The following is a 15796-nucleotide window of genomic DNA, read 5'->3' as shown; positions in this document are numbered from 1 at the left end:
TGGGGTTTGAGACTGTGAACCCCTTGTGGGACAGGGACTGTGTCCAACCTGATTAGCGTGTATCCACCCCAAGGCTTAGTACAGTGCCTGACACATAGTAAGTGCTTAATTAATACCACAATTATTATTATCATTATTATTAAAAGTATAGAGCAATTTATCTTCAGCGTGAAACAATTTTCTAAATGCTTGACGGTAATTACAATTACCACAGACTTCCAGAATACGGAACATGGATATTTGTAAAAGAGGAGTTTAAAATACGCAGTTTTATATTCATTCATTCAATTGTATTTATTGAGCGTTTACTACGTGCAGAGCACTGTACTAAGCACTTGTACTAAGTACAAGTCGGCAACACAGAGAGATGGTCCCCACCCAATAATGTTTTTATATGGGGTAAAGTTTTCAAAAGAGTGTTTTCCTTTGCTATTTTCTGTTTTTCTATTTCTGTATTTTTCTCTCACGGGCAACCACAAACACCCCTTATGAACTTAGAAAGTTGCAAAGAACAATGGGGAAAAAAAAGTTGACAGCCTTTATCAAGGTGTGGTTTCTTTCAACTGATATTCAATATGTAAAATGCAAGACTCTTGAAAATATATCTTAAAACATTGTGATTCTCATTTTACCTGTTTAATTAAAAAAGGCTATTAAAGTAAAAGGATTCACACCTCCAATCCTCTCTCTTCCCGTGTTCTATCGTCTACAGATGCTGATATTACTCCCCAGCGACAGTCAATATCTGAAACATAGCCTCTGTAGAAAGGAGATGCAGCACTTAAAGCCATCTAGAAACAAATAAAAATTAGCTTCTACAGATATTATGTCAAAATACCTTACGTGCTTAAAAAAAAATAAACAGGCAAATTACGTTAGGCAAGACCAACTCTTCTGGAACTTAGTTAAATTACCCCACTTCAAGTTGTTGATTCTTTCACTTGGTAAGCTTAGTGTAATTTTTCTTTTACATGTTCTTATAATGGTTCTCTTTATCCAATCAACTATTACAAACTTTTACAACAAACATTGTATCATTCCAATAAAAGCAGTGTAGTAAGGTCTCAGAAAAAAGCTGATGGTTGCACCAGGTACTGTAACATTAATCACTAGCCATCAACTCAAGCAACAAAACAGGTATGTTAGTTTGGTTATAATACAGTTAACTGTTGGGGGGATACATAAATAATAGAAACATTTTAATTTGAACTAAATTGTAAGCTATCCAGCCAATTTTCAACTGAGGCTTTTGCCAGGTTTACGTGGCAGAAGGATAGATCTTCAGATGTGAAACTACCTGTTCAAAGTAAGCTCCTCTCTAGACTGAAAGCTCCTCGTGGGCAGGGAACGTGCTTACCAACTCCGACACATTTTTCTCTCCCAAGAGTTTAGTCAAGTGCTCTGCACACAGTAAGCACTCAAATACAATTGATAGATTCAAAGAAAGTTTTCTACTTACTACAATTGGACAGATAGTAGCTAGTTGATCATAAAGGTATCGGGCTTCCGATATGCTGCAAGCCTGGAATGTCACCTGTTAAAGAAGCAGCAGAGTTGTCAACTATCTTCTCAGACTCGGAAGACAAAATGTGCCTATATGCTTCTTGTGGGCAGGCTAAATGTCTACCAAATCTGTTATACCCCTTCTCTCTCAAACGTAGTGCAGAGCAGTAAATACTCAAATATAATTGACTGATGATATTTGTGGTAACAAAAACAAGGTGCAATCCAACTTAAAAAGTTTTAAGTTGCTAATGCTAGAACAGGTTTTCACAAACAGCATCTATTTTAAAACACACACTTCAGGCATTAATGAGAGGCAAGTCTTTTAATCTAAATTCAGTGGCTCAGAAAGATGAATTTCACTTGTTCAAAGTCAGCAGGTTTTAGGACCATCTCGCTCCCGCTAGTTGAGGTTGCAATGGAAAATTTAATTTTTGAGAGAAATTTGGAGATGTTTAAAATGAACACTGTCAGGGAGAAACAATCATGATGGAGTCAAAAGCACATTCTTTGTTCTGAAAATTAAATTAGACCTTTAAAAATAAACACTCTCCCCGCAAAATACCCCACCAAAACTCCACATCAAAAAAAGTTACAAGAATTCCTAAAGCGTAAAGAACTGGCCCTTCATGTCTAAAGATATTTAGAAAGGAACAGAATTTTTTTATAGCATACCTCCTTCCCCAAAAGTCACTCTCAATCCAAACGAAATGATTTAAACACAAAGAAATCTTGGCTTTACAAAATCAGGACATTACCTTTAAATTAAGTTTACTTTTCTTTCATCATTCAAACAAAATTTTTCAGCTCTCTTCTAGATTCTAACAATTCACCAAATACAATCAGCTTGGGAATTTCACTTGATACTGCGTTTTTCAACTAAGTGTCAAATATATTACTTTTACTCCAAAGAGTGACGTTAATCGCCTAGTGGGTAGAATGCAGGCCTGGAAATCAGAAGGACCTGAGTTCTAATTTTGTCTCTGCTACTTGTCTGCTGTGTGACCTTGGGCAAGTTATTTCACTTTTCTGGAACTATACCTCATCTGTAAAATGGGGATGAAAAAGGTGACCCTCATGTATGAAATGGACTGCTACTAACCTGATTAGCTTGTATCTTCTCCAGCACTTAGTACAGTGCCTGGCACATACCATACACAACCAACAACAAAAAAAAACCCTCATCGGATCCTAGAGTTAAATAAGGGAAGATACCATCCTAAAATCATTGCACCTCCCTCCACATTTCTTGTGTTCTGCTTTCATATAACCTGACTCAGTGTTTAACTTTCAAACCCAAATGATTAATACCTGATCAATCTATCATTGTCCTATAATTTGAGATTGACTGCTCAAAATAAGTTTTCCTTTCCAAAGTCAAGTTTACTCTGAGACTTGAAAACCTAAGTAGTGTACAATTAACTAGTTTAAGAACTTTATCATTAGTCTAGGGATTAAATGCCATACTTGTATTCACTAGCACAGCAATTATTTAGGCCAGGTGGATAAATTGATAGGGTTTGATCAAAGATGTTTTTTATTTCCCTAAAAAAAAAAAACCTCGGAGTCATTGGTAGTCAGTCATTCCCCCCCTCCTTCTTCTCCCCCTCCTCCCCATCCCCTCCGCCTTACCTCCTTCGCCTCCCCACAGCACCTGTATATATGTATATATGTTTGTACATATTTATTCTATTTATTTTGTTAATATGTTTTGTTTTGTTGTCTGTCTCCCCATTCTAGACTGTGAGCCCGCTGTTGGGTAGGGACCATCTCTATATCTTGCCAACTTGTACTTCCCAAGTGCTTAGTACAGTGTTCTGCACACAGTAAGTGCTCAATAAATACGATTGAATGAATGAATGAATGAGTATTAATCTACAACGAGGATAGGCCAAGACCCGAAAGAAACCCAACCACTTAGAACACAGGGTCAACCGACAGCCAGGGTCAAAAAGTGAGCCTCCTCAGAGGAATTTACACCATCCTGGCCACATAATCAGTGTGAAGGAGCGTGGCCTAATGGAAAGAGCATGGGACTGGGTTATAATCCCATTTCCACCCCTTGCTTGCTGTATGACCTTGGGCAAGTCATAACTTTTCTGTACCTCAGTTCCCTTATCTGCAAAATGGGGATTCAATAACTGTTCCCCCTCCTACTTAGGCTGTGAGCCCTATGTAGGACCTGATTATCGTGTCTCTCCCCCAGAGCTTAGTACAGTGCTTGGCACACTAATTAATGGTAATTATTGAGCACTTACTATGTGCAGAACACTGTTCTAAGCACTTGGGAGAGTACAATACAGGAAAATTAGCAGACACATTCCCTGCCCATAATGAGAAGCACATAATAAGTGCTTAACAGACACTACAATTATTATTATTATAATCTATGTTTGTGTGGAGGTGGGAGGGGAGCGGGCTCCTCCTCCCCCTCCCATCCCCTTACTGTAGGGGTTCCTCATGGGTCGGTTCTTGGTTCCCTTCTGTTCTCTATCTACACTCACTACCTTGGTGAACTCAATCACTCCCACGGCTTCAACTATCATCTCTACGCTGATGAAACCCAAATCTACATCTCTGCCCCTGCTCTCTCTTCCTCCCTTCAGGCTTGTGTTTCCTCCTGCCTTCAACACATCTCCATCTGGATGTCTGCCCACCACCTAAAACTCAATATGTCCAAGACTGAACTCCTTATCGTCCCTCCCAAACACTGCCCTCTCCCTGACTTTCCCATCACTGTAGACGGCACTACCATCCTTCCCGTCTCACAAGACCGCAACCTTGGTGTCATCCTCGACTCTGCTCTCTCCATTACCCCTCACATCCAATCCGTCCCCAAAACCTGCCGGCTTCATCTCGGCCCTTTCCTCTCCATCCAAACCACTACCTTGCTGGTTCAATCTCTCATCCTATCCTGACTGGATTACTGTATCAGCCTCCTCTCTGATCTCCCATCCTCATGTCTCTCCTCACTTCAGTTTATACTTCACGCTGCTGCCAGGATCATCTTTGTGCAGAAAAGCTCTGGGCATGTTACTCCCCTCCTCAAAAATCTCCAGTGGCTACCAGTCAACCTAAGCATCAGGCAAAAACTCCTCACTCTTGGCTTCAAGGCTGTCCATCACCTAGTCCCCTCCTACCTCACCTCCCTTCTTTCCTTCTACAGCCCAGCCCGCACCCTCCGCTCCTCTGCTGCTAACCTCCTCATTGTGCCTCGTTCTCACCTGTCCCCCCGTTGACCCCCGGCCCACATCATCCCCCGGGCCTGGAATGCCCTCCCTCTGCCCCTCCGCCAAGCTAGCTCTCTTCCTCCCTTCAAATCCCTACTGAGAGTTCACCTCCTCCAAATGGCCTTCCCAGACTGAGCCCCCTCCTTCCTCTCCCCCTCCCCATCCCACCCTACCTCCTTCCCCTCCCCACAGCACCTGCATATGTTTGTACAGACTTACTCTATTTTACTTGTATGTATTTACTATTCTATTTATTTTATTTTGTTAATATGTTTTGTTTTGTTGTCTGTCTCCCACTTCTAGACTGTGAGCCTGTTGTTGGGTAGGGACCGTCTCTATATGTTGCCAACTTGTACTTCCCAAGCGCTTAGTACAGTGCTCTGCACACAGTAAGCGCTCAATAAATATGACTGAATGAATGAATGAATGACTTCCTGTGGATCCCGAGAAAACTTCCCAGGGATGAGTTACCAGCTCCAGTTTGATAATGAGTTCCCTGCCCACTGATGACAAGCAGGAGAATCAGGCTACAAAGATTTCATATCCTTCCTAGTATCCACATAATTGGGAACCAAGTGTCAACTGCATCTCAGTGAACCCAGCTTTCATATCTACTAAGAATCAACGTTATTCTCCGGAGCTGCACTACAGTATACCCTGCCTTCTAAAACCCACTACTCAATATCCCCAGGAACTACAATCTGACAATAAGTGGTATATCTCCTCTGCATGACCTAGTTCAAGGACTTTCTTCCCAGTTCCCCTTTCCTCTGTTGACCAGACATATGCATGGCCTACCAGGATGTGAGAGTGGCTAGTAGGTAGATGGTGCTGATGAGACATGGCAAGAACCACCTTTAAACAGTAAATAAGGATGTTCACAGCAAGGTAAAGAGGAAAAACCAACCAGCAAGTTGGATATTTACATATCCCTAGGAAGAACAATGAAAAGGGAGGTGAGATTTTGTGTAAAAACTAAAGGGTAATTTGACTTGATGGATAAAGGACCCTTTAAAAAGCAATTCATAATTTTAGGAAGTGATTCCAAACTGAAGATCTTAGGAGGCAGATCTGAGAGGCAGTAGACTCTAGTGGAAGAGCATGGATTTGAACTCAGGAGATGCAGATTCTAGCCCTGATTCCACCACCTGCCTAATGTGTGATCTTGGGCAAGTCACCTAACTTTTCTGTACTTCAGTTTTCTCATACGCAAATGGGGATAAAATATATACTCCCTCTCTCCTAGGCGGTGAGCCTTCTGTAGGATAGGGACTGCATCTGATCTGAGATTTTCTTGATACAAGCTCATTGCTTAATAAATAGCATCATTATTATTATGAGGTATAGTTACCTGTGTTCTCCATTTAGTATTTCCACAAAATGGATTTTTTGGGGGGGTGGGAGGTGGGAAATGTGTGGTCTTAGATGGCCTAAAATATTTTGAACAGTTTTACCAGTAAGCATGCCACTGAATAATTAGTGAAGAGAAACTGTTTTATTCAACATTCTAATTCTGAGAACATCCAGTCGGGAAAAGATCTGGAGGGGTTTCAACCTTGGTAACTTACCATTTACCTTTTCTCTTACATAAGAACAAATGGACCCCTTCCCTCAGAGCCAGTTTAGGGATCATTAATCCAGGGCATTCTAGAACAGCACTGGAATGCCATCAGCCAAGAAGGCAAGGGAAGGGGGGAAGAAAAAAAAAATCCTCTGCACTTTAAAAGGTCCGAGCAGTTTTGGCACTGCAGATATTTTTAAAAGGACATTTTTAACAGGCAAGGAGACAGACATGGTTATTGAAAAACATGGATGGAAAAGTCAAGGCCAAGGAAAATAACCAAGTTTTCTGAGCAAAATTCATTTAAAAAGTAAAACTCCCAAATAACCACCTAGAAAATAACAACAAAAAACTTTAAAAAGCTAGACTACTTCCCTAGAAAGAAAATTATTTAAGACCTCACCATAAGATAACTTGAACTGTACATGAATTGATTTCTAAGCCTGATTTACCAGCTCTTCCAAGTTGAAATTAGGACGGAATTGGAGTGTGGCCAAAATATTCTGTTTTGCAGTTATGCTTCACTAATTTTAAAAGTTGGAAGGACAGCCACTTAGTTCTAGTTAGACCATGAACATGGGCTACAAGCATCTCACTTCACACCAGACTTTTCTTTTAAATAACAGTAATCATTTTCTTAATTGAACTAGGTGAACTATGGGGTCAAGTTGCTGAAAATGTGGCATTTTAGTTCATGGATATAAATTTAACTGAAAGGAAGTTGATTATAAATGTTTTTATCAACAGCCTTTGGGGCAAATGTATTTAGGTTTCTTTTAAATGAGAATAAATAATTTTTTCCCCAGTTTGCTATTCCTAAATGCCCTAAAATATTAAACAGAAAAACCATTCAGATCCATAACCATGTATTGTTAAACAAATTTTAAAACATAATTCATTGTACAATGAGCAATATAATTACTGTTTCTCTATAATTTACTGTTTTTCTAAGACACAAAATTTATACAGGTCTATGTGTTTATGTACAGGTTTATATGTTTGAGAAGGTTACTTTTTCTGAATAAGTCTTAAATTGTCTGAAGCCTGTTAATGGATTACTCACTAACAGATCTCCTTACAGAGATGAGCAGAGGTCAACAATGACAAATGATAAACTGACATATCTGCAGGACTTTTGTCTGCTCAGTTTGTGTTTAATCACACTGAATAAGAGGAAAGAAAAAAAGATGATTGTTTTTAAGTGGAAGTCCCTTTCTTGGGGATGTTCAGGTGGGGAGGGAGGGAGAGAAATGAAATGTTGCTTTACAGTTAGTCATCCCAGTGACTTAATACAGTGCTACGGAACTCAGAGATGTTTAAAAGATGTGCATTGCCTGCCTGACTAATTGTCAATGGATAAGTCTATGTGTTGGTCATCAGGCACAAAAATTTACTTTGGGCAAAGTCACTCTTGTTTGGATTAGATAATCAAGGATTTTAACAAATATAAAAGATAAACTCCGTGTCAAATATTGCCATCATTATAGAGGCAGCTTGGCAAATCCTCACTGCACTTGCCTCACAGTAAACAGTAGCTCAGCTAGGAGAGTGAGGGTAAGTCAAGTGGGGCACTTTAAAACATAGTCAAGTATGGAATTTGTTTGCTTTCAGAAAACTTTACGTCTACATAATACCGTAATTGGTTTATATAGTACGTTTTCCCCTATGAAACAGTGTTTCCACCTCTTTGCTCCCCTATGATCTCGCAGACCTTTTTCATTAAAGGCTTTGCCATGTAATAAGCCAGGAACGTGGGCTAAGCAAGAAGTTCTGAAAATAAATTCTAACATCTCCCTTAGTTTCAAGCATTAAACAGGAATGTGCATCAGATACAACTATTCAGTTATGCAAGCTATTTTCACAAGATGAAATAGGAGTGGGGCTGCCTTTTCAAGTCAGAAAAAAGCCAGGACATTTAGACCGATTACTGTCTAGATAGCAAAGTGACCTAAACCTGAAGGTGAGTTCATTCATTCAATCGTATTTATTGAGCCCTTACTGTGTGCACAGCACTGTACTAAGTGCTTGGAAAGTACAATTCGGCAACAGAGACAATCCCTACCCAACAACGGACTCACAGTCTAGAAGGGGGAGACAGACAACAAAATAAGTAGCCTGGGAAACAAAACATAAGGGAAGTCCAGTAAATTCTTAATTACAAATTTACTGTGATTTTCTGACCTAAAGCGAATATTTTCATGACACCAGTTTGAAATCTGCCTATGTCTTTTAACAGCCCAATGGACAAATGCAGGAGGTAGGGGGAAGATGAGCAGGGGCCCTGGACTTAGTGGAAAGAGAGATGCAGCCTACACCCTATCCACCACCCCAGGAATGTCACAAAAACAAGAGGAAGCTGGTAGGAGAGGCCTTTGGATTCTGGGTTCCTCAGGAACCAATTCCTTAAAATTGCGGTAACATGGCCACAAACTTCTCCTGGAGTATGGAATTTATGGTATTTATTAAGCACTGACTATGTGGTAAGTGCTAAGATATTCATTCAATCGTATTTATTGAGCACTTTACTAAGCGCTTATCTTGATATCTTGTACACATATCGGACAAAGTGTCTTTCCCACACGGTGAGAGACTGCATCCATGAGATTACACGACTGGACAGGTGGATGTGTAAGATGACAGTCCCTCCTCCAGGAGGCCTTCCCAGACTGAGCCCCCTCCTCCTTCTGCCCCTCCTCCCCCTCTCCATCCCTGCCGCCTTACCTCCTTCCATTCTCCACAGCACCTGTATATATGTTTGTGTGTATTTATTACTCTATTAATTTTACTCATACATATCTATTCTATTTATTTTATTTTGTTAATATGTTTTGTTTTCTTCTCTGTCTCCCCCTTCTAGACTGTGAGCCCACTGTTGGGTAGGGACCGTCTCTATATGTTGCCAACTTGTACTTCCCAAGCGCTTAGTACAGTGCTCTGCACACAGTAAGCGCTCAATAAATACGATTGATTGATTGATTTCACCTCTAGGGACAGAGCTGTTGTGCTGAGCCTGGTGCTGCTTATTAGAACCATGTCCTTCCTAGAGCTCTGCTCCAATAAACCCACCCTGTACTTGATTTCCAAGGGGCAAAAGGTCGCAAATGGGAATCGATTAGATTAAATATCTTCAATGAATTTTTGGTTTCAGATATATATTTCTACCATGTCCTGAACCCAGGGTGACAGCTCCCTACAGGAAGACAAGGGGCACTGTGTGGGGAGGGGGAAGACAGGGAGAGGGAGAGAGACAGGGAGAGCGAGAGTGAGAGCCCATTTGTTTTGCCTCACAGCTTAGCTTGTCTCTTACAGCCAGAAGTGAAGGCAAGACGACACAAAAACAGTTGTCTTTTTCTATTTAACACACAAAGAAAAAAAATCCTGAAACACTACAGATGTGTCAATTTATAGTTTCTCATATTTGTTGACCTCTGCTCAATCAACAGGTCACTGAGCTCTGGCTCCAGAATCTGGTGGGGTTCCTCTCACTCCTCCAGGCTCCAGGGGCTCTAGTCAGGCTTCGTAGAAGTCTAGAGGTGAATCTGGACTTCTCTCGCTTCCCCACGGGTCCGCAGTCAAGCCACAGACTTTTCTTTCTGGTCCAGCTTTGGGAGCTCAGTAGGGATTCTGCCTGCATTCCACAGGGCTTCTGATACTGACTTGTGTTCATCTATGTCTCTTCCGCTTTTTTTTTTTTCTTCCTTCAGGCTCTGGGCCCAAGTGGGGTTCTTGAGTGGCCCATCCCTAGAGGCAGGCTTCTACTCTTTGAAGCCCCTCCATCACCCCCACCTACACAATATAAAGTTGGCATCCCCTGTCTTTACCTTTACCTCCCCCTCTCTGATCACCAAGCAATAAGAACCAACCTGAGTCAATTCGATGGTCCAGCCAGGAGTCAATCCTTGGACAGCAGCACCAAAAGACACTTGGAAGGACAGTATGATAGTTGCCTGCCTTGCCAATCAACCTCATGGTTAGGAATTTGCCTTCTAAACCCCTTAACTTTTTCGCTCTGATAACCCATCATGGACCTATCAACAATTCCTTTCTTGAGCTTTCTAAAAATCTATATTTTCCTCCTAATATCTCTAGAAGTTTAGTAAGCATGAATGGATGAAGTCAAATGCCACCACCTCATTTTCAACTCAGATATTTTTAAAAAATCATACCTGAAGGCAGCAATTGCCCATTCCAAATCCCATAGCATCCATATAAATATGGTCCGGTTTCGCAGCTTTTGCTGCTTCATCATCCTGAGGAAATGATTCTATAAATGGAGACGGAGTATTCTTGTCTTTAAATACTGCATTGAAAGAGGGAGAGTTAAAAATCAAGAGGTCAGAAGCTACATGAATTACTCAGAAATCTATTCCCCACATCCTCCAAACCACCATTTACTTACTTGGTACATTGATCACAACTTTTTCCCCTCTCCGATGTCGGATATTTCTTGTCAGGGTACTAATAAAAATTTAAAATAAGCATGAAATCAAGCAAAAGGAAAACAAAAAAAATCAGTAAAATCATTTCAACCACTATTCTTTTTGGTTACTAAAAAGAAACCACCTTCTATAAGATCAGGGAGACACCATCAAGAAGTTTATCCCACTGTCTAAATTCAGTGCCAGGAAAATAAAGGGGCCAAACACCTTACCCCCACAACACCACCCCGCCCCGAGATACCAGGTAAGAGCAAGAACATTTGGCAGAGTGCTACAATTAATCACAAACTGGAAATCACTATGCCCTGGAGGCAAGGTGCTGCAGTGAAATATAACATGCATTAATTAGCATTGTTCCTTCAATCTGATGAGATTCCAACTGACCTGCAGCCAGTGTCAGCTTCTTTTATTCATGCTTTTAAGTTTGAGGGTGAAAGTGAAGTTTTGACTAAAAAAAAATGACCCTAGTAAATTATTCACAGATGGCAAGCACAAGTGACTTTAGAAAACAAGTACCAGTAACAAAGGAACCTAAAAAAATTTTTTTTGAAAAAATGCAATTGCTTGTTAGTAAAATTAAAGACTAAGGAAAAGACATAATTTAGTGTAGATAGGCACTTGTGCCTTTAAGAGGGCAGCTTTAAAATCTTGGTAATTCCCAAGGTTGATGTATTTTTTTTATGATTTATTTGTTAAATGCCTACTATGTGCCAAGAACCGCATTAAGTCCTGGGGTAAATACAAGTTAATTCGGTTGTACACAGCTTTAACTCCCATTTTTCAGATGAGGTAACTGAGGCACATAGAAATGAAGTGACTTTCTCAAGGTCACACAACTGACACGCAGTAGAGCTTCATTAGAAACCAGGTCCTGACTCCGAGGCCCATATTCTTTCCACAAGGCTACACTGCTTCCCAATTTCAGAGGAATTTGTTGTGGCTCAGTGCCTGCTAACATGACAGAAGCTCCAACCCCACCAATCCTAGGTGAAGGACCAAGTAGTGGAATACCTGAATATTTCAGTCAGGAAACCAATTAACTCTAGGAGCAGAGCAAGAATTGACCATAGTGCCTGCCTTCCAAGACAAATTCAGAATCAATATAAACGTATATACCAGTGCTAGAGTTTCAAGACTACATTGAGGGTTGGGTCAGAGATTGTGCAGAATTAGTCAAGAAAAGTTTCCTGAAGAAGGGGCCTTGAGCTCAGGGAAAGGGAAGGAGGGGTGTGGTTTGGCAACAACAGGAAGGAAGTGGAAGAGTGTGAGGACAGCAAGAAGGCAGCCATGGATACAATGGATGGTAATAATGGAAACAGTAACAGCAGACGGCAACCAGGTGAAGAATTAGTTGGAGGAGGGCTCTTTTTGGATTTTTTTTAAAATGGTATTTGTAAAGCTCTTACTACGTGCCAGACAATATATTAAGTGCTGGGGTAGATACAGACTAATCAGGGGATACAGTCCCTATCCCCGTTTTACAGATGAGGTAACTGGGGCCCAGGGAAGTTAAGTAACTTGCCCAAGGTCACAGACAGGACAAATGGCAGGTTCTTCCAACTCCAGGTCCATGCTCTATCCACTAAGTCACGCCGCTTCTCAAAGCAGTGTCAGAAGTTGATATTGCCTCTGAAAAGCAATAGCGTGGGAACCGCAGTAACCCTAAACTCAGTCAGCTATTATGAGGGGACAGAGATTAGCTTCTGAAATCTGGTCATTTAACCTGCAGCTACAAATTCAAAACCCACCAGCATACGTACCTGAACCTGGGGTGTTTGTTTATTGCTTCGTCTGGAAAGAAGAGAGACTTCGAGGCACCTCCTTCAGTTGGTGTAGGTTTATGCTCTGGAAGCGTGAACCCAGGGCAGCCTAATCTACAAGAAATTTATGATCAACTAAAACTTCCAATAGATGTCAGAATTTCTTAACGTACCCCTGGACCAAAAGAATGCCAGGCAGAAGTGGTTTCTACCAATATGTGATGAGTGGGCTACCGCATGCATTCCCTCAACTGCAGTTTCCTTCTCTGAGAAAATACTATGTAGTTCCTTTAAGTTATTTGTTAAGCGCTTACTATGTGTCAAGCACAGTTCTAAGTGTTGGGGTAGACAGAAGTTAATCAGGCTGGATTCAGTCCCTGTCCCACATGGGGCTCACAGTTAAGTAGGAAGGAGGAGGATCGACTCCCCATTTTTCAGCTGAGGAAACTAAGGCAGAGAAGTTACTGGACTTGTCCAAAGTCACACAGCAGGGAAATGTCAGAGCCGGGATTAGAACCCAGGTCCTTTGACTCCCAGGGAAGTACTTCATCAACTAGGCCACACTGCTTCCTTTACACTATACTTGTCTAATCCAATCTCTCCTCCATTGCACAATCCCAAAACTTCCTTCTAAGCTTCCTGCTCAACTATGGAAGTGGTCACCATAACAACCTCAAATTAACTTTAATTATAGAACCAGAGAGCCACTACCAAGATGGCAGTGGTCAGGGTATGATTCAGTTTGGAGATGACACTAACAGCTGTGGCCACCCTCTGAAACAAAAAGTTTGGACACTCCCAACCCAGAAGTTTTCAGCCTTTGTCCTAAATCTCTTCTCTTGTTTCTGGATAAGGCCACAAGGAAATCACTCTGTGGGGTACTCCCAGCTACTGAGTATAGGGGCTACTGCTCTATAACCAGATTCTCCAACTCCACACAAAATTTCCCTAAACACTTCATGTCTTCAAAACGGGCTTCACCATCCAGTATAAATAATAGTTTTATTAGAGTAGCATAATGGCCTAATCCCTTTTAATAATAATAATAATGATGGTATTTGTTAAGCTCTTACTATGTGCCAAGCACTGTGCTAAGTGCTGGGGGAGATACAAGGTCATCAGGTTGTCCCACGTGGAGCTCACAGTCTTAAACCCCATTTTACAGATGAGGTAACTGGGGCCCAGAGAAGAGAAGTGACTTGCCCAAAGTCACACAGCTGACAAGTGGCAGAGCTGGGATTAGAACCCACAACCTCTGACTCCCAAGCCTGTGCTCTTTCCACTGAACCACGCTGCTTCTCTAATTCCCTTTTATTGAATATAGAATGTAAATTTCTGCAGGGATTGAAATTCACTATATCTACATTTTATCATTCTTCCTACATAGTGCACACCCATTGTAAAGAAGAAAAGCAGTCCCTTCCACTTTGCTTCGCTGCTTTTGTTGTTGGATGGTTAAACAATGCAACTGTTCTGATAAGGCACGTCTCACACACCTGTGTTTTGTCACCTGACATCAAGAGTCAAATGCCAATATCCTCAAGCCTATTTTAACAGAATGAGATTTTTAAAACATTTGATTTTTAGAATAACAGTCATGTCCAACAGCTGTAGGCCCCCTTCCTCTGCACTGTTTCAGTATCTAAAAATCAAGGAGGGGAAAGTTAAAAAAAAAATCGTCTAAGGCATTTAATTTAGAGGCTAACCTAGGAAATGATGTGATAGTGCAAAGAGCTTCATTTTCTTTCATCACTGAGGAAGCCTCCAGCCGCCGTTTCCTCATGTTGTCTTGAACTGTGTTAAATTCAGACATTGTTCCTCCATACGGCTGTCCAGGTGTCCCTTCAATCATATAACTTCCATACTCTGGTCTCCAAAGAGTAGGATGGCTAAAGAAGCAAAAGATACTGCTTAAATTCCCTTAGTGATACCCACTCAGTTTATCAAAAGACAAATAAAGCCAGAACAAAAAACCATATTAAAACCCACTCAAAAACGTCACAGATCCTCAGTTTACGATAAAAGTAGATGCTTAACTACGCATAGCATTCATCTAACAACCCAAGCTGACCTTTAAAATCCACATACCACATAATAAATAGTTCCAGCCTGTATTAGAGTGAAGACGGCTCTTATCTTCAGGACTGATTCATGGTATTGAGCATTAGTAGGTTTCCTCAAGTGACAGGAAGTGGTGTGGGGTGTGAGGAGGGAGGCAAGGAGGGAGTAGCGTTGGGACAGATAATCAGAAAAAGTTGGCCCAGGGGGCCTAGGAGGAGGGAGGCAGAAGCCAGAGAGCCAGACTCAACCAGGCTAGCTCTAGTCTTCCTGTGGCACCACCTTGAAATTTACCTCAATTTGCCACTCCTGGGGAAGAAAGAGGAAGGATTTTGTGGGTTGGCCTGAGGCAAGCACAGGTGATTCTGGCAACTAACCAACATTCTCAGTGACCTTAACTAGATTTTCAAAACCCAGAACAGCAACCTTTTAACTTTACTCCTATGAGTACTCCTACCAACCCTTTGAGGAATTAGGATTTCAGTCTGCTTACTTTGGATTGGCCCTCTCCCCTTTTGCTTGCAGTGTTTCAAGGACTTCCTCTCCAGACAGAACCAAGCGCACTTTCTTGTTTATGTGATCAAAAGAGACTAACATGTATTCCACCTGTTGAAAATAAAAAGAAAACAAAAAGGGTCAGGGTAAAGCAATTCACATTCTTCCTGCCTCAGTTCATGACAGAGTCCGTGTGCATGTTCCGCAGCTGAAGTTTCAGGGCAAGAGAGGCTGAAATTTGGTTGGTATGGAGAGAGCTATGGTAGTAGAGTTTGGAACAACAGCTGCAATATACACTATCATGAAACAATATTCCATTGATCTCCTAGAACAAGGGAAAGAGCAGGTAAAGTCTGAGCTAAACTAATGACAGTGCACCTATAAATTGAGTAAGACTGAACGCTTTCTTATTCCTCAAATTATTTTTCCTCTTTACTCTAGAAATGGAGAAACAGACATATATGCCAAGTTCAGAATGTCAGTTTCAAATGACTTGTTCTATATCTCCCTAAAATTAATCATGCAGGTGCTACTTCTACAATAGTAAACTTTCAGTCAGTGCTGATCCCACCACGGCACTGAGGTACATATCATCATCATCGATCATATTTATTGAGCGCTTACTGTGTGCAGAGCACTGTACTAAGCGCTTGGGAGGTACAAATTGGCAACATATAGAGACAGTCCCTACCCAACAGTGGGCTCACATATCCTTTAATCACAGCTGCTTCCCCTACCTACACTTTATTT

General features: G+C 41.2%; 1 protein-coding gene across 1 annotated transcript in view; it reads right to left on the bottom strand.

Moving 5' to 3' along the window:
• The window catches only part of GCLC (glutamate-cysteine ligase catalytic subunit), a 66829-nt gene that overhangs the window by 15386 nt on the left and 35647 nt on the right, over positions 1-15796 (bottom strand). The window contains exons 2-8 of the mRNA XM_038762233.1: positions 15045-15157; positions 14200-14382; positions 12494-12607; positions 10694-10752; positions 10461-10594; positions 1460-1534; positions 675-791 (exon numbers count right to left, since the gene is read on the bottom strand). Coding sequence (XP_038618161.1) covers positions 675-791; positions 1460-1534; positions 10461-10594; positions 10694-10752; positions 12494-12607; positions 14200-14382; positions 15045-15157 — 795 coding nt within the window. The remainder of the gene's footprint in view (positions 1-674; positions 792-1459; positions 1535-10460; positions 10595-10693; positions 10753-12493; positions 12608-14199; positions 14383-15044; positions 15158-15796) is intronic.

Source organism: Tachyglossus aculeatus, chromosome 1, assembly GCF_015852505.1.
Source record: "Tachyglossus aculeatus isolate mTacAcu1 chromosome 1, mTacAcu1.pri, whole genome shotgun sequence".
In the NCBI taxonomy this organism is placed as follows: domain Eukaryota; kingdom Metazoa; phylum Chordata; class Mammalia; order Monotremata; family Tachyglossidae; genus Tachyglossus; species Tachyglossus aculeatus.
The sequence above is the reverse complement of the archived record's forward strand: the minus strand, read 5'-3'. Positions and strand labels throughout refer to the sequence as shown.